The sequence below is a fragment of the Phocoena phocoena genome, chromosome 21 (assembly GCF_963924675.1).
Source record: "Phocoena phocoena chromosome 21, mPhoPho1.1, whole genome shotgun sequence".
NCBI classification, from domain to species: Eukaryota; Metazoa; Chordata; class Mammalia; order Artiodactyla; family Phocoenidae; genus Phocoena; species Phocoena phocoena.
In genome coordinates, this window is record NC_089239.1 from 6197085 (window position 1) to 6216050 (window position 18966).

At 43.8% G+C, this 18966-nt stretch overlaps 1 protein-coding gene across 1 annotated transcript; it reads right to left on the reverse strand.

Annotated features, from left to right (window-relative positions):
• Positions 1-1482: 1482 nt before the first annotated feature.
• Positions 1483-17939, reverse strand: HTRA4 (HtrA serine peptidase 4). Its single transcript, XM_065899970.1, is given in 11 exon segments — positions 1483-1595; positions 1598-1647; positions 5146-5241; positions 5648-5705; positions 6219-6303; positions 14567-14599; positions 15015-15209; positions 16115-16319; positions 17050-17142; positions 17522-17808; positions 17811-17939. Coding segments are annotated over 11 exon segments (1344 nt in total).
• Positions 17940-18966: the final 1027 nt, after the last annotated feature.

The window sequence follows — 18966 nt, forward strand, 5'->3', positions numbered from 1 at the left end:
TTTTAAAACTTAGTTCCCATCCCTTGCAATCTGAGTTGAAAAGAATATAAGGTAAAAATGGGGTTTGTAAGGTAAATCAAAGTAAGAGCCTGGTAGTTGGGCAACTTATAAATTCTAAAAACAATCAAGGTAGAACTGCTCAAAGTTTAGTCTCATAATAATTGACATAAAGACCAAGAATCCCAGTTAAAGTAGCTCTGAATATGCTCTATCATTATGAAGTTTTCCTAAGAGTTTCAGCTTTATTATCTCTGATTAATATGACCACTGTTCTTACGGTATTAAATGGTGGCAATTATGTAAAAGTTAAAACAGATTATTCTATTTTGTCCTGAAAGTTCTGTACCATGTTGACCTTAACCTTCTTTATAACAGTAATAATTGATAGATTCTTATTTATAATCTCTACACTCTAAGGCAGTACATTTTAAATTGTTGTGGGTCATGAAGAAACTGGACCTTCTCCCCAGAAAAATGCACAGAAACATAAAATTTTGCATAGAACTTAAGAGGGTTCAAGGATGCCCCCTTTTAAAAAGAAAAAGAAAAAAAACTTCTAAGAAAAATCTGGAAAACAAACTAAAATTGAAATCTTACCCCAAATAAGATACTACTTTAAAACCACAAATCCTGCTTCATCTCACAAAAAAAAAAAAAAAAAAAAAATCTTAAGGATATTCACAAGCCCCATCCAAAGCTATTTTCCTTTAAAAATAAAAAATAAACTGTGGCAGCTTTCAGACTCAAAATCATTAATCATTAATGTTTCCAGGAGGAAGAGCTTGGGTAAAGAGGTAAAAGTCTGTAAGTTATTAAATTTTGTATTTTAAAGAAGAAGCCCTTCTCACAGAAAAGGTGATGGGGATCAAAGTTGTTTCCACTGCTAGGTGACAGCCTGAGAGTCTTTACCGTCCTCTGTGACGATCCACATTTGTCAGTTTCAGTGTGGCTTCTAGTTGATGCCCATCCTCTGTATTCACAAACCCTGGCCAAATGTGACACAACCTGAAAAACTATTTGAATAAAGGAATATTTTGAAAAATGTGATTTCCTTTATACTCTGGATTCAGTTTTTTTCTTAATATTTGGTAGATAGATCTATTTGTTTGTGTATATTTGTGTTATATCCAGTTTGTGGCTAAAGAGAAGTTTTTAAATACTGAAGTGTCCTTTTTGTCAAGGTTAAACTAGAAACTCTGCCTGTTTTCAGTTGTTTCCTGTCTTTAAATAAAATTTTATCAGCTCCCCAGACTTCCTGGCACCATGTCCTTCTTCCACTTGCCTTAGGAATGCTTCTTAGCAGCAGTTATAACACCCCCAACCTAATGGTTCCAGAGTGTGTGTATTTGTGTTTTAAAGCATCCGTTTTCCTTTATTAAGAAACAGATCCTAAAACCCCTTGCCATCTTTGGCACATCTTCAATACAAACCAGGTAATAAAGCTTTGGTTTTGTTAGATCATTTCTTTTTAAAGCAAGACACTTAATTGATTATTTCAGGTGTGTCTGTCAGGATCAACGTTTGACTTCTCCAACGAACCAGGATAGAAAGGGAATCATTGGCCTTAACAGCTTCAATCACGTCGGTTGTTGTGTGACAGGTTGTCGGTTTATGCTGACTATTACATCATGGTCTCTCAACCCAGAGCTGGGAGGGGAGAAGAAAGGACCATGAAACTGTAAGAGTTTTACTTATCCCCATCTAGAATTTAATGTCTGTCTCTTAAGACGCTACCATTTTGCTGGCATTAAACATACAGACCATGGGCTTCCCTGGTGGCACAGTGGTTGAGAGTCCGCCTGCCGATGCAGGGGACACAGGTTCGTGCCCCGGTCTGGGAAGATCCCACGTGCCGCGGGGCAGCTGGGCCCCTGAGCCATGGCTGCTGAGCCTGTGCGTCCGGAGCCTGTGCTACGCAACGGGAGAGGCCACAACAGTGAGAGGCCCGCATACAGAAAAAAAAAAAAACAGACCAGGAAACCAGAAGTAGCCTTCACCCTTCTGAATGTGAGGCCTGCTCTAATATATTCTGCAAAATCACTGGAGGACAACAACCCTATTTGCCTTTCCAAAATTAATATTCTACCAGAATAATGTATAAGAAGTTTGCTCCTCCCATATATGAGATTTGGTTTGCAATAGGGGGTTCAGCTTTTCATTTCTATTAATCCCTGACCTCACTTAACCTGAAGCATACACTCGGCCTTACCAACAAACGTGAAAAGCCCAAGCAATATATATTTGTCCAGACAGTTACACTCTAATCAGTTTGGTGTTGACAGCCCACTTACTTGCCCCATCTTCACCCACAGTTTATGGACCTGGAGGGTATGCTGAGCTGCAGTACGGAAGCAGCTTCCAGTAAGTCAAAAACCAGTCACCAGGGTCTAAATATTTAAGACTCTGGTTCTAGGCTCCTTTTCCTCAAAGTTGTGATTATACTCAGCCTCCAACATATTTGCTTCACGTAGAATATATATTTTAGAAACAAAAACCAGCTCCAAATACAAAACACTAGAATAAATATATAGCCATGCTGATGATCTGTCTTAAAGTCAAAAATAGCCTGGAAATCAAATTAAATGACTGCAGGAGACACCATTTATGAGAAATGGGGGGAATTCCCTGGTGGTCCAGTGGTTAGGACTCGGTGCTCCCACTACCAGGGTCCCGAGTTCAATCCCTGGTCAGGTAACTAAGATCTCACAAGCCGTGAGATGCAGCCAAAAAAAAAAGAGAGAGAGAGAGAGAAACTGGAAGCTGGGAAGCCCAGGGAAGAATGATAATGTGGGAGGATTACCAAGGTATGTAGAGTTTATTTTTCCAAAAAATTTAAAGGAAGAGGATGTGAAGTTTGAGCATAGAACTAAAAGCAGGGAAAGCCTGAGAACCAGGACAGCTCAGGGGAATGCCTGGGACAGTGCATAAAGAAAGAACTGAATTCATGATAGTTCTGTGAGAAAGAAACCTGCAAAGTATTACTGAATGCAAACTATGCACCAGGTATGAGGAAGTGGGGCTCAGGCAGGATGAAAGACCTTTTCCGTGTCCCACAGCTTGTAAGAGGCTAAAGTAGGATTTCATCCTGGATCTCTCAGACTTGAAAACCCGTTTTCTTGCCAATCACTCTGCCTCTCAGAAACAAAAGTAGCCGCCAGAGCAGGATAATACAGGGGCTAAGCTGGGTTGCACATCCCTGCCCTCTGACTTACAGTGTAACTCTCAAGGTCATTAACCTCTCTGCACCACAGCTGCTGCTTCCGTAAAATAACACCTGTATCCCACAATTATTGGGGGCTCGAACAAGGACGTAAGACACTTTAAATGATGCCTGACATAATAAGTGGTTGATAAATGCCAGCTGTTATTACTGGAATTATTGTCATTATTCTTAGATATAAGTGGGTGACAGCAGAATGATTTGCGGTTTATCAGGGACTTCAAGCAAGCAGTAATACCCACATTTTAATGTGCATCTGAATCCCCTGAAGATCTTGTTTAAAAAGCAGATTCTGATTTTTTTTTAACTTTTTATTTTATATTGGAGTAGGTTGTGTTAGTTTCAGGTATACAGCAAAGTGATTCAGTTATACCTATACATATACCAGTTCTTTTTCAAATCCTTTTTCAGTGGTGCTCCTGTCACTGAATTTCTAAAAAGCTCCAGCTGATGCTATTGCTGCTGGTCTACAGACCACATTTTGAGGAGCAAGGACTTGAAGACCTGAAAGAGATAGCTTTGGCCTTGAACCAGAAGTTAAAAATAAGTCGGGGGGAGGGGAGTGGGTAGGGACCAAGAACGTCTAGAAAAGCCTGTGACGAGTCAAGTTTAGTAACAGGAGGCCTAACACTTAACTCTTCTGAACAGTTAGTACCCTATAGATTCTTCCCCATGAAAAGAGTTGCCATAATCTAAGCAGATTGTTGAGCTCTTAAAAAACAAAAACAGTGAGGGAGGGATATGGAAGAAGTATAAGAGAGAGACCAGGAGAATATTTGTAGGCCAAGTCACCCTGTCTCGCAGTAGTTACTATAAATGTCTCAAAACGTCTCTTGCCTTTGCTTTATTTACTGTATGTACTTGTTTGTTTGTTTTTTGTTTTCGTTTTGGTTTTTTTTTTGCGGTACGCGGGCCTCTCGCTGTTGTGGCCTCTCCCGCTGCGGAGCACAGGCTCCGGACGCGCAGGCTCAGCGGCCATGGCTCACAGGCTCAGTGGCCATGGCTCAGGGGCCCAGCCGCTCCGCGGCATGTGGGATCTTCCCAGACCGGGGAACGAACCCGTGTCCCCTGCATCGGCAGGCGGACTCTCAACCACTGCGCCACCAGGGAAGCCCTTAGTGCTGGCCTCTGATACTGTCATCCGAAATTCAAAGAGAAAAAGTGCAGTTAAACTCCTAACTCCCTGGATTCTTCTGATTCTTAATAAGTAAGGTAGCAAAAGAGTAGATTTGGGAATTCCTAGCAAAATTAAACTTATGTCATGAACTCATATCATGAATTCTTGGGCTGCAGAGAACCATCCCTTCCAAAAAAAGAAAAGCCGGGGATGGGGGGGCCCTTACTAGTACACTCAGCACTGTCCAACTGAAATGTAAGGCAAGCCACATATATAATTTAAAATTTTCTGGTAGCCACATTCAAAAAATTTTTAAACTTTTTAAACAGATGAAACTAATATATAATATAAAAATATATTTTAATATCTTACTTAACTCTATATCTAAAATATCATTTAACATATCATAGTTTAATAATTATTAATACATATCTTACACTCTGTTCTAAGTCTTTGAAATCCTCTAGAAACAGCACACACCCAATATGCTGCTATACGATGATAATCTCTTACACAATGCAGTTATTAAAGTGAAACGCAGTCTCCCCAAAACAAAAAAAGTGTGTTTCAGGGGAGAATACTTGACATTGCTTCTGGGTTTTTGTATTTAAATCAATTAAAGTTAAATAAAATTAAAAATGCAGTTCCTCAGTCACACCAGCCACCCCTCAGGTAGGTGTTCAGTAACCTCACGGCAGGCAGGGCCCACCGTTATCAGGCAGGGCAAGTCTAGATCCTACACACATTTACCACGGGGCACATCTAGTGAGAACAGGGAAGGATGGTCAGAGGCCCGAGCTGCTCTTACCTTTCAGCAGCTGTTCCTCGAATCACCTCATATACAAAAACTCCAGAGGCCACATCACGGAAATGTGGATCTGGCCTTTTCATTTCCTGAAGCAGGCTAAGAAGAGTCAGAAGAGTTTTCCCATGAGGTTAGGAAGCACAATGAATTAGTCTCCTGAGCCCTGGACAACCCTCCAACTGTCAGTGGGGACTCTATCTGCTCTGCTCAGGGCTCACACACATGGGACAAGGATGCCCTCTAGCTGGTCACCATCATTCTTCCCCAGGGGTGGTCTGCTTCTCTGTGCCGAAGCCTAGAACCATTGGACACAGTGAAAGAAACCACTGAAAAGTACAGTGCGTGCTGGTGCCAGCAGATGCAGTCCCTACCCTGTGACAAGTAGGGCCTGCAGTCACGAGAGGAGCCAGCCGCTGTCCAAATGCTTTACCTTCCCCGTTCAGGCTCTCTACCCATAGCTTGTGCTTCTGAAAAACAACCCAGGCATGGTCACACCCATGCTTACTTCATAGTGAGGGGCAGCATGCGCAGAACCAACTATTTCTTCTGTGAAACAACCTTTCCTGGAAAGGAGAATTATAACGTGTTACTAACAAAGCCTTCTTTCCTTTTGGCAGACCGAGTCACAGAATATCCTTCCAATGTTAGCTGCCCTTTCAGGCTGCCAGCCAAGACAAACAAGCCTCAGAGAACCTTTGTCGCTCACACAGGCCCACCTCCGCACATCCAGCCCAGGGCTTTCCTTTCCACAATAGTTCCATCCAACTATCTCTGGGTACAGCTCAGGCTGGGTTTTGCACCTAGTCCCCTGGTACTGCTGCCTGGATCACTGTGATCAGAGCTCAGTACTGGTGACTGTTTGCTACAGAACTCAAAGGATTGTCTCAGGGACTTCCCAGTGGTTAGGGCTCCACACTTCCACTGCAGGGGGCACGGATTCAATCCCTGGTTGCAGAACTAGGATCCCACAAGCCACGCAGCGTGGCCAAAAAAAGGGATTGTCTCCACCGCAGTGGAGCCCTTTGAGGGCTCCTGAAAACCACGGGAGGGGAAGAAAAATTCCTAATTCCCCTTACCTTTCTGTCAAATGCAATCCAAGGGAATTGCAAAGGAGATTCCTGTGGTCACCTTCAGTGTGTTTATGCCAATCACATCACCATCCTGACAAGGGAGGAGACATCAATTCAGCAGCCCAGTTCTGCAGACTGGCAAGCAAAGGAAGGAGAGAAGCTTAGGGTCACTTACCGTCGAGCAACAGGTAGCATCTTAGCGGACCAAGGCGTGCAAAATCCTGCTGAGGAATTCTGGGTTTTAATCTTGAGCTCTTTTTTTTCTTGGCCAAATTACATTGCTTTTCAAAGTGAACCACAGTTTGTATTTTGACACAGATGTGAGAGTAAGGAGTATATGCCTTTCCATTCCTTAAATGAGACTAAAAATAAACACGGAAAAGGCAAAAATCTGTTGACTTTCAGCCACACTTCAATGAAACTATTCAGAAGATTCAGTAAATTGACCTTAGGAACAAAGCTCTACTAAACTAAATTTATGAAGTGGGAAGTACTTTCCTTTTTGTGCATTTCATCTTTCCTTAGCCTTTGTTAGGTAACGGGAAGGATAGAAAAGAGACTTCCGATCACATTAAAATACAGATTATAATTCAATAGGTCTGGAGTGTGGCTTGAAATTCTGCATTTCATCCCTGCTCTAGTAAACTCATTGTTTACTGGAGAAAAAGCGGGCACAAAAATCACATGCAATGTTAGGAGTAAAGGGGGCGGAGTCAAGATGGCAGACTAGGAGGATGCAGAATTCGCGTCTCCTCACAACTAGGGCACCTACCAGGCACTGGAGGGGGACCATGGACACCTAAGGGGACGGGAGGAACCCCCAGTGACCAGGTAAGATGTGGGGCTTGCGGGGAGTGAAGGGGGAGGAGAAGTGGAGGCGGGACAGGACTGGCACCCCTGAGGGGCGGCTGGGGGAAGGAAGGAGTTCCTACACCCAGCGGGACCCACCCACGGTTAGGGGTCCAGCTGGGGGAGATGGTGGGGGAGGGGCGCGGAGGAACGTAAGGGAACGCAGCCAGCGCTTTCCCTGTCCTCTTAGGCACCGGGGAACCTGTTGGGCTCCCGGGCCTAATCCTCAGCCCTCGGAGCCTCCCTCCTGCCGGGCAGAGCCCAAGGCCCGCCCCTGCACACCCACCTGGGGACCTACCTCTACACTCGGAGACCCCCTCCAACATGCTGGGCCTAAACCCCACCCACACACCCTCACCCAGGGCCCTATCTCCAAACTCCCAAACCCCACACTCCAGAGGCCCTCCTTTCCATGTGCTCCCCTTCCCTGCAGGCCCTAAGCAGAAGCCCCGCTCCACGCTTGAACATCGACCGCCTAGGCCCAGCCCCATGCTCAAACATCACCTCCCACCTGCCTAGCTCCCACCCCACCCTAAACCCTGCCCCTGCTGAAGTTCCACCCCTGCCTAAACTCCACCCCCCCATAGCCGAGGCTTTTTGTTTTTCTTTGTTTCTTTTTTCCTCTTTTAGATTGGGGTGCTGTTTTACCTTGATTCATTTATATTTTTATTTTTTCTAATAAATCTTTTAGTTTTCTAATTTTATTCTTTATACTTTGTTATTGTTCTCCTTTTTGCTTGTTCCCTTTTTTTCTTTCCTTTTTTCTGTTGTGGTTTTATTTTACCTTGTTGCAGTTGTTTCAATTATAGTTTTATTTTTCCTAATATATTTTTTGTCTTTCTAATTTTATTTCTTTTTTATCCTTTGTTATTGTATTGCTCCTTTTTTCTTTTTTTTTTTTCTCCCATGCCACACGTCTTGTGGGATCTTGGTTCCCAGGCTGGGGGTCGCTCTGAGTCCAAACTGCTGGACTAACAGAGAACTTCAGACCCCAGGGAATATTAATCAGAGTGAGTCCTCCTGGAGGTCCTCATCTCAGCTCTGAGACCCGGCTCTATCCAACTGCCTGCAAACCCCAGTGCTGGACACCTCAGGCCAAACAACCAGTAAAACAGGAATACAGCTCCACCCATCAAAAAAAAAAAAAAAATGAAACGACAAAAAAATATATTACAGATTAAGAAGCAAGGTAAAAACCTATAAGACCAAATAAATGAAGACAAACTAGGTAACCTACCTGAAAAAGAACTCAGAGTAATGATAGGAAAAATGATACAGAATCTCAGAAACAGAATGGAGAAAATACAAGAAACATATCACAAGGATCTAGAAGAACTAAAGCACAAACAAACAGTGAGAACAACACAATAAATGAAATTAAAAATACTCTAGAAGGAATCAATAGCAGAATAACTGGGGCAGAAGAACACCTAACTGAGCTGGAAGATAAAACGTTGGAAATAACTGCCAGGGAGCAGAATAAAGAAAAAAGAATGAAAAGAATTGAGGACAGTCTTAGAGACCTCAGGGACATTAAACGCACCAACATTTGAATTATAGGGGTCCCAGAAGAAGAAGAGAAAAAGAAGGGGTCTGAGAAAATATTTGAAGAGATTATAGTCGAAAACTTCCCTAATATGGGAAAGGAAATAGTCAAGTCCAGGAAACACAGAGAGTCCCATACAGGATAAACCCAAATAAACACATATTAATCAAACTATCAAAAATTAAATACAAAGAAAAACTATTAAGAGCAGCAAGGGAAAAGCAACAAATAACATACAAGGGAATCTCCATAAGGTTAACAACTGATCTTTCAGCAAAAACTCTGCAAGCCAGAAGGGAGTGGCAGGACATATTTAAAGTGATGAAAGGGAAAACCTACAACCAAGATTACTCTACCCAGCAAGGATCTCATTCAGATTTGATGGAGAAATCAAAAGCTTTACAGAAAATCAAAAGTTCAGAGAGGGCTTCCCTGGTGGCGCAGTGGTTGAGAGTCCACCTGCCGATGCAGGGGACACGGGTTCGTGCCCCGGTCCGGGAAGATCCCACATGCCGCGGAGCGGCTAGGCCCGTAAGCCATGGCTGCTGAGCCTGCGCATCTGGAGCCTGTGTTCCGCAACGGGAGAGGCCACAACAGTGAGAGGCCTGCATACTGCAAAAAAAAAAAAAAAAAAAAGTTCAGAGAACTCAGCACCACCAAACCAGCTTTAAAACAAATGATAAAGGAACTTCTCTAAGCGGGAAACACATGAGAAGAAAAAGACCCACAAAAACAAACGCAAATCAATTAAGAAAATGGTAATAGGAACATACATATCGATAATCACTTTGAATGTAAATGGATTAAATGCTCCAACCAAAAAACATAGACTGGCTGAATGGATACAAAAACAAGACCCTTATAAATGCTGTCTACAAGAGACCCACTTCAGACCTAGGGACACATACAGACTGAAAATGAGGGGATGGAAAAAAATATTCCATGCAAATGGAAATCACAAGAAAGCTGGAGTAGCAATACTCAGAGTAAATAGGCTTTAAAATAAAGACTGTTACAAGAGATAAGGAAGGACACTATATAATGATCAAGAGATCAATCCAAGAAGAAAACGTAACAATTATAAATATTTATGCACCCAACATAGGAGCATCTCAATACATAAGGCAAATGCTAACAGCCATAAAAGGAGAAATTGACAGTAACGCAATAATAGTGGGGGACTTTAACACCCCACTTACACCAATAGATCATCCAAACAGAAAATAAATAAGGAAACACAAGCTTTAAATGACACAACAGAACAGAAAGACTTAATTGATATTTTTAGGACATTCCACCCAAAAGAGGAAGAATACAGTTTCTTCTCAAGTGCACATGGAACCTTCTCCAGTCACATTTTGGGTCACAAGTCAAACCTTGGAAAATTTAAGAAAATGTAAATCATATAGAGCGTCTCTTCTGAACACAATGCTATGAGATTAGAAATCAATTACAGGAAAAAAACAGTAAAATACACAAATACATGAGGGCTAAACAGTGTGCTGCTAAATAACCAAGAGATTACTGAAGAAATCAAAGAGGAAATCAAAAATTACCTAGAAACAAATGACAATGAAAACACAATGACCCAAAACCCATGGGATGCAGCAAAAGCAGTTCTAAGAGGGAAGTTTATAGCAATACAATCCTACCTCAGGAAACAAGAAACATCTCAAATAAACAACCTAACCTTACACCTAAAGCAATGAGAGAAAGACGAACAAAAAAAAGCCAAAGTCAGCAAAAGGAAAGAAAGCATAAAGATAAGATCAGAAATAAATGAAAAAGAAGTGAAGGAAACAATAGCAAAGATCAATAACTAAAAGCTGGTTCTTTGAGAAGATAAGCAAAATTGATAAACCATTAGCCAGACTCATCAAGAAAAAAGTGAGAAGACTCAAATCAACAGAATTAGAAATGAAAAAGGAGAAGTAACAACTGACACTGCAGAAATACAAAGGATCATGAGAGATTACTACAAACAACTATATGCCAATAAAATGGACAACCTGGAAGAAATGGACAAATTCTTAGAAAAGCACAACCTTCTAAGACTGAACCAGGAAGAAATAGAAAATATAAACAGACCAATCACAAGCACTGAAAATGAGACTGTGAAAAAAAAAAAAAAAAATGAGACTGTGATTAAAAATCTTCCAACAAACAAAAGCCCAGGACCAGATGGCTTCACAGGCAAGTTCTATCAAACATTTAGAGAAGAGCTAACACCTATCCTTCTCAAACTCTTCCAAAATATAACAGAGGGAGGATCACTCCCCAACTCATTCTACAAGGCCACCATCACCCTGATACCAAAATCAGACAAAGATGTCACAAAAAAGGAAACTACAGGCCAATATACTGATGAACATAGATGCAAAACTCCTCAACAAAATATTGCAAACAGAATCCAACAGCATATTAAAAGGATCATACACCATGATCAAGTGGGATTTATCCCAGAATGCAAGGATTCTCCAATATACGCAAAACAATCAATGTGATACACCATATAACAAATTAAAGAATAAAAACCATATGATCACCTCAATAGATGCAGAAAAAGCTTTTGACAAAATTCAACACCCATTTATGATAAAAACTCTCCAGGGCTTCCCTGGTGGCGCAGTGGTTAAGAATCCGCCTGCCAATGCAGGGGACACGGGTTCGAGCCCTGGTCTGGGAAGATCCCACATGCTGCAGAGCAACTAAGTCCGTGCACCACAGCTACTGAGCCTGTGCTCTAGAGCCAGTGAGCCACAACTACTGAGCCTGCATGCCACAACTACTGAAGCCTGCGCACCTAGAGCCCGTGCTCTGCAACAAGAGAAGCCACCTCAATGAGAAGCCCATGCACTGCAACAAAGAGTAGCCCCCGCTCGCCACAACTACAGAAAGCCCATGCACAGCAAGGAAGACCCATTGCAGCCAAAACATAAATAAATTAAAAAAAAAAAAAAAAAACTCTCCAGAAAGTGGGCATAGAAGGAACCTATCTCAACATAATAAAAGCCATATATGACAAACCCACAGCCAACATCATTCTCAATGGTAAAAAACTGAAAGCATTTCCTTTAAGATCAGGAACAAGACAAGGCTGCCCACTCTCACCACTGTTATTCAGCATGGTGTTGGAAGTCCTAGCCACAGCAATCAGAGAAGAAAAAGAAATAAAAGGAATACAAATTGGGAAAGAAGAAGTAAAACTGTCACTGTCTGCTGATGACACGATACTAAACATAGAAAATCCTAAAGATGCCACCAAAAAACTACTAGAACTAATCAATGAATTTGGTAAGGTTGCAGGATACAAAATTAATGCACAGAAATCTCTTGCATTCCTATACAATAACAACGAAAGATCAGAAAGAGAAATTAAGGAAACAATCCTATTTACCACTGCAACAAAAAGAATAAAATACCTAGGAATAAACCTACCTAAGGAGGCAAAAGACCAGTACTCAGAAAACTATAAAACACTGATGAAAGAAATCAAAGATAACATAAACAGATGGAGAGATACCATCCTCCTGGAATGGAAGAATCAATATTGTGAAAATGCCTACACTACCCAAAGCAATCTACAGGTTCAATGAAATCCCTATCAAATTACCAGTGGCATTTTTCACAGAAATACAATTTGTATGGAAACACAAAAGACCCCGAATAGCCAAAGCAATCTTGAGAAAGAAAAACAGAGCTGGAGGAATCAGGCTCCCTGACTTCAGACTATACTACAAAGCTACAGTAATCAAGACAGTATGGTACTGGCACAAAAACAGAAATATAGATCAATGGAACAAGATAGAAAGCCCAGAGATAAGCCCACGCACATATGGTCACCTTATCTCTGACAAAGGAGGCAAGAATATACAATGGAGAAAAGACAGTCTCTTCAATAAGTGGTGCTGGGAACACTGGACCGCTACATGTAAAAGAATGAAATTAGAACACACCCTAACACCATACACAAAAATAAACTCAAAATGGATTAAACACCTAAATGTAAGGCCAGACACTATAAAACTGTTAGAGGAAAACACAGGCAGAACACTCTATGACATAAATCACAGCAAGATCCTTCCTGACCCACCTCCTAGAATAAGGGAAATAAAAACAAAAATAAACAAATGGGACCTAATGAAATTTGCACAGCAAAGGAAACCATAAACAAGACGAAAAGACAACCCTCAGAATGGGAGAAAATATTTGCAAATGAAGCAACTGACAGAGCATTAATTTCCAAAATATACAAGCAGCTCATGCAGCTCAATATCACAAAAACAAACAACCCAATCCAAAAATGAGCAGAAGACCTAAACAGACATTTCTCCAAAGGAGACATACAGATGGCCAACAAATGCATGAAAAGAGGCTCAACATCACTAATCGTTAGAGAAATGCAAATCAAAACTACAATGAGGTATCACCTCATACCGGTCAGAATGGCCATCATCAAAAAATGTACAAACAATAAATGCTGGAGAGGGTGTGGAGAAAAGGGAACCCTTCTGCACTTTTGGTGGCAATGTAAATTGATACAGCCACTATAGAGAACAATATGGAGATTGCTTTAAAAACTAAAAATAGAACTACCATATGACCCAGCAATCCCACTACTGGGCATATACCCTGAGAAAACCATAATTCAAAAAGAGACGTGTACCACAATGTTCATTGCAGCTCTATTTACAATAGCCAGGACATGGAAGCAACCTAAATGTCCATCAACAGATGCCTGGATAAAGAAGATGTGGCACATATATACAATGGAATATTACTCAGCCATAAGAAGAAACAAAACTGAGTTATTTGTAGTGAGGTGGATTGACCAAGAATCTGTCATACAGAGTGAAGTAAGTCAGAAAGAAGAAAAACAAATACCATATGCTAACATGTATATATGGAATCAAAAAAATATGGAATTTAAAAAAGCAGTACTAATGAACCTAGTGGCAGGGCAGGAATACAGACGCAGATGTAGAGAACAGACTTGAGGGCACGGGGGGAAAGGGGAAGCTGGAATTAAGTGAGAGAGTGGCATGGACATATATACACTACCAAATGTAAAATGGATGGCTAGTGGGAAACTGCTGCAGAGCACAGGGAGATCAGCTCGGTGCTTTGTGATGACCTAGAGGGGTGGGATAGGGAGGGTGGGAGGGAGATGCAAGAGGGAGGGGATTTGGGGATATATGTATACATATAGCTGATTCACTTTGTTATACGGCAGAAACTAACACATCATTGTAAAGCATTGAAACTCCAATGAAGATGTGAAAAAAAAAATGTTAGGAATAAAAAGCGCTCAGTGATTTCACACACAATTCCTCCTCCTACAAGCAAATGTAATATGTGAAGAGAAACCAGAAACAATCAGCTCAAGGGACTCAGAGAGCATGATCACAGGCCGTGTGTCAAACAGCACTGCTCTCTTGTTGTATCTGAGCAACTAGAAACCCTGGCATTTCCATTAGGGACGTTAAATAAAATTTAAGAATTAAATACATGACAGAGCAACGGATTGTTGCTGTGGTTTTTTGTCGTCTCTAAGCAGGTCAATACTAAATTAGCATTTTGGAATGAGACTTAGTTCTTCACATGCAGAAGCAGGGGGTCTTCAAGGATATACATTACATAGTACAGTTGTAATTTGACATAATTTGGGTTTAGTACCCAGGACTTTTTAAAGTACCCAATGAAAGCAGAAAGCACACTGAAGAGATGTAAGTAGGTGTTAAGGAAACCCTGACCCCCTCGGCTGGAGGAGCTCACATGCCAAGATGACAAATCCATCACAGATCTTAAATTTTTCCTAGCCCTTTACTTAAGATGCAATAATAGAAAAGCATCGTACCACAAATCTCTACACAAGAGCGACATCCCAGTCTGCATCATGAAATTTGTCAAGTTTTTGAAAGTTAAGAAGCGTGAAGCAGCAAGGAAAGTGGTCACTTACCAAATTCACCAGAGGCCCCCCAGAATTCCCGCGCTGAAGACAGAATTTGAAAAAGCCATCAGTACTTTTCTCCCAGTCATCTATATATAGTTTCCAAAGAGGTCTCCCAAAAACCGCCTGCCCTAGTGAGCCCCTGTTTCCCCAGGGCAGGCAAAATTGGGCCCCATCGTGATCATCTCCGAAGTCGGTGCAGGTAAAGAACAACAGCAAGAGGACCGCCACCTCCTACAGAAGCAGTGACCTCTGCGACAGACCCTAGGAGACCATCCAGTTATCACATCAAACAGGCTCACCTCTAACAGCGTGGCATTCCGTACCTCCCATGAGGATAGACCTGATCTCTGGACATCCCCAAAAGGCCAAAGGGAAAAGAAGGCCCCCTGAAGTGTTCTTCTCACCGCACTGCCAGTATCTTATGGGCTGAGCACAGCCTACCCCTGTGACTTACATTAATTATGGCATCCGTCTGGATATAGTCCATGCCTGAATCCTTCAGCCCGAGCTCTTTGCCCTCTCGCCGTGTGGCGCTGACAATGCCTGCCGTCCCTGTGTTCTGCAGTGAAAACAGGCTACCCAAGGCCACCACGAACTCGCCAGCTCACAGGTCAGATGACTTTCCCAGCAGCAATACAGGAAGTTCAGTCTGCACGTGGGTGAGGAGGGACCAGATGGACAAATTAAAACTGGAATCAATCAGCATTTGTATACAATCCATATATGACATGGTCTCCACCATTTCGGCATTTATAATGCAAGAATCACCCACCCACCTAGTTTCTACAACTGCCTGAGTCTTCCTCCTTACACTCCAACTACCAGTAAACTCTCACTTGTTAAGATGATAGGGATCATCTCTAAAAATCTAAAATTGTTGCTTGTAGAAATTACAATAAGTAAACCGCCAGTGAAGTAACTGATGAACATAAACTGACATTAGCAATTTATTTAGCACCATTCCAGCTCAGAAGTTTACAAAGTTAATAAGCCACGAACAGAGAGGAGGTCACCCAAAGCAGTGCTTCTCCTTAATGTGCATATGAATCTCCCAGTGATCAGTAGACCGGGGTAGGGTCTGAGTTTCTGTATTTCTAAAAAATTCTCGTATGATGTCAATGCTGCTGGGGTGCAGACCACACTTCGTATAGCAAGGAACTCAAAGCACTCCTTAGCAGCTCTGAATCCATTACAATCATTTCTGGGGTGCAGACCACACTTTGTATAGCAAGGAACTCAAAGCACTCCTTAGCAGCTTGGAATCCGTTACAATCATTTCCGGTGTTCTGAGACAAGCAGAGAAATAAGTTTCCCAGAAGCAGCATCTGTTGAAGAAGGAACTGAAGGAGAAAAAAAAGACAGCTGGGTAGTTAATAAAAATTGTTACAGACATACAGACAGGCATGGAAGAAAATAAACAAAAGAAGGAGTGAAGAATAGAAAAAAAGCGAACTAGAAAAAAAAAAAAAGTATATGCCAGGGAGAAAAGACATGTGGTGAGGTGGGGAAGAAAATATCAGCAAGTTGATGAAAATCCTCGAATCGCAGACTCACATTTGGCTCAGTTTTAATCAGGGCAAGATCCAATTTATGGTCAGTGTCCTTGACAGTGGCTTCATACTGGACCCCGCTCTGGAGCTCCACCTGGATCCGCTGCTGGTTCGTGAGGACGTGGGCATTGGTAACAATAAGCCCATCCTCAGATACTATGAACCCAGAGCCACTGGATGCAGGAATATCCTCACTGCTGAGAGGAGACCTGTCTCAGCAAGACAACAGCATAAGCAGAAGGAGGGCAAATCAGGGCATCCGCCATAGTCCGGAAGCATGGGAACCTGGCATTTACCAAACATTCTTCCACCACAGTTTCCTCAGACATTTTACTTTTCCCTGCCTGTTTTCATTCTCTCCACATGTAATTAGACTCTGTGTTCAATGTCCTGGCCGTCTCTTGGAAACAGGACTGAGAGCTGATTCCAACTCTGCTTTTCCAGGAAAAGCAGCACCCCTCTGCTTCAAAGACGACTAACCTAATCGTAATACTGAGGGCAAAAGTGTACCTACTGCTACATTATCCAGCACCCAGGCAGGGAGGGAGTCAGAGAAGTCTGGTCCCGGCTTAGGTTCCACTACTGACTGGCCTTGTGACATAGGACAAGTTTCTCTTGCTCTCTGGGTCTGGGATTCCTTACATGCAAAAGAAGGGGCCGGGCAAAGATCACCATCAAGGTGCCTTCTGGCTCTTACCTCTGACCTTGAACTTGTCTGAGAGAGAGTAGCCGCCCAGCTTTGGAAGTCAGAATCCTTGTGTCTCTGCTCTTTGGCTAAACGACCAACAGGCTATGCAACCTCTTTGAGCCGTTTGATTTCCTCACCGTGGTCTTTACAAATAAATTGTGCTGGGAGAGTGGTTGCGCGGGGCCAGGAGCAGGGAGGCGCTCGGGAACAGTTAGCCCGGGGTGCTTACGTCCTCCTCCGACCTCCTTTACCCGCGGAACAGCTGTAAGTGGACCATGGACGGGGCCACCGTCTCCACCACGGCGGCGATGAAGTTGTACTTGGTCCTGAGCCAGCCTGCGTTTCTGATCCCCGCAAAGAGATGCTCCATTCTTTGGGCGGGGGTGGGGGTGGGGGACGACCCTCGCTGCCTGACCGCATCAGGCATCACCTCTCTCCTCCCTCTCTCTCCGCTTTCCCTCCCCCTCCTCTCTTCGGTCTCCCACTGTGTATTCACTGCGGTCGCATGAGACCAGACCTGTCACCCCGATTTGAAAATAAAAGGGAAGACGGCGGCCACCAGCTATGGGGAGGAAATTGGGGAGCAACCACATGGGAACCGGTAACCGGATACCTAAGGAGGGAAGAAAATCGGTACCTAGGAGGCGTTGAATCGTTCTGGCGATGCAGCAGGGAGAACCGCGCGAACGGAACTCGCTCCTGAAGACGGCGCAGAGAGCGCACGGCCCTCCGCTCACCTGGGGCTCCACAGTCCCCCACTTCCGCACCGCCCCTGCCAGGAGGGCGCCACGGACGCGCGCGGCGCGGATCTCGGCGCAGAGCGCGCACAGGCTGGGGTAGGTGCGACAGTCGCCGCAGCACGCGGCCGTCCCCCGCCGCCGAGGAGCCGGGGCGCGGGCGGCGCACGGCCGGCCGAGCGCCCCGCCGCAGGCCTCGCCCTCGGCCGCGGCGCAGACGCGGCAGCCCCCGCAGCGGTCGAGCCCCGGGGCCGTCCCCCGCCGAGCAGAGGGCGCAGCGGCGGGCACGGCGGCGCGGGCCTGGCCCTCCTGGCCTGGACTCCTCTCCCCGGAGCCGCGGGCAGCGGCAGCCACGTCAGGACGAACGGTCCGAGCCCGGCGGGCCGCAGCAGGGGTCTCGTCATCCCGCTCCCTTCCTCCTTCCTTCCCACTTTCCCGCGGACTCTCCTCTGGACCCGCAGCTGCTCTCAGACGAGCAAGGCTTTCTCCGAACTGGGATGCCGCCTCCTTCAGCCCCCGACTTTAAGGGGCAGAACCTGGCAGCCCTCTCCACACACACCGGTTCCCCACCCCGCCCCGCGTCCCGGCCCTTCCCCCACCTCGTGGAATTCAGAACACCAAGAACGGGGGCAGACTGACAACTCACCCACCCACGGACAGACGATCAGAGTTAGGAAAACACACAACCTACTTCAGTATTTCACATGGTTTTTATTACAAAACAAGCGACAAAACAGTTTTAGAAAATTATTTTTTGCTACATACCAAGTAGGAGATCGCTTAAAATGAGAAGCGTAAGAGTTTCCATGCACTCAGCTCAGCCTACAAGTGCATTTCACAGCTGAAACATACTGGTTCAAAACACAGAATCATGCTACACCTTGGGGAGCAGCGGGGGAAGGGGTCAAACAGTATGTTTTGGGGCCAAATAATCTCTTTATTGAAACTCTACCGAGCATGAGTGACTGTAATTCACTACTGCAGGCAGTAACAGAGAGAAAAAGGGACTAAGGAAAAAAAGTGACATTGGTAGAAAAGATGTAATAAATCTGTCCGTTTCTGACATGTTCAAACTTTATAAACAAAGCTGATTTGGGAAACTCAGTTTCCAAAACTCTGCTACTTCCTTATGCCTATTTATCTGGTTAACAGTGAAAACAAACATATCAAATCCCACTGCTCAACTACTGAATCTGCCACTTATTTATTGGATCCTTTCAGACCCTATCAGAGCACAGTTACATTCAGGGGGAAAAAAATAAAACAACAAACCACCTTCTGCTTCAAGTGAACTATGAAGTTGGACTCTTTCTCATGGGAGCTCAGCATTCTATTCAGAAACAGATGTGTAACTCTGCAATTTTCACCTGAGATCGCTTTACCTGATGGACACCTTAGTACGACTGTCATCTCACAGAATGCAAAAGGCCA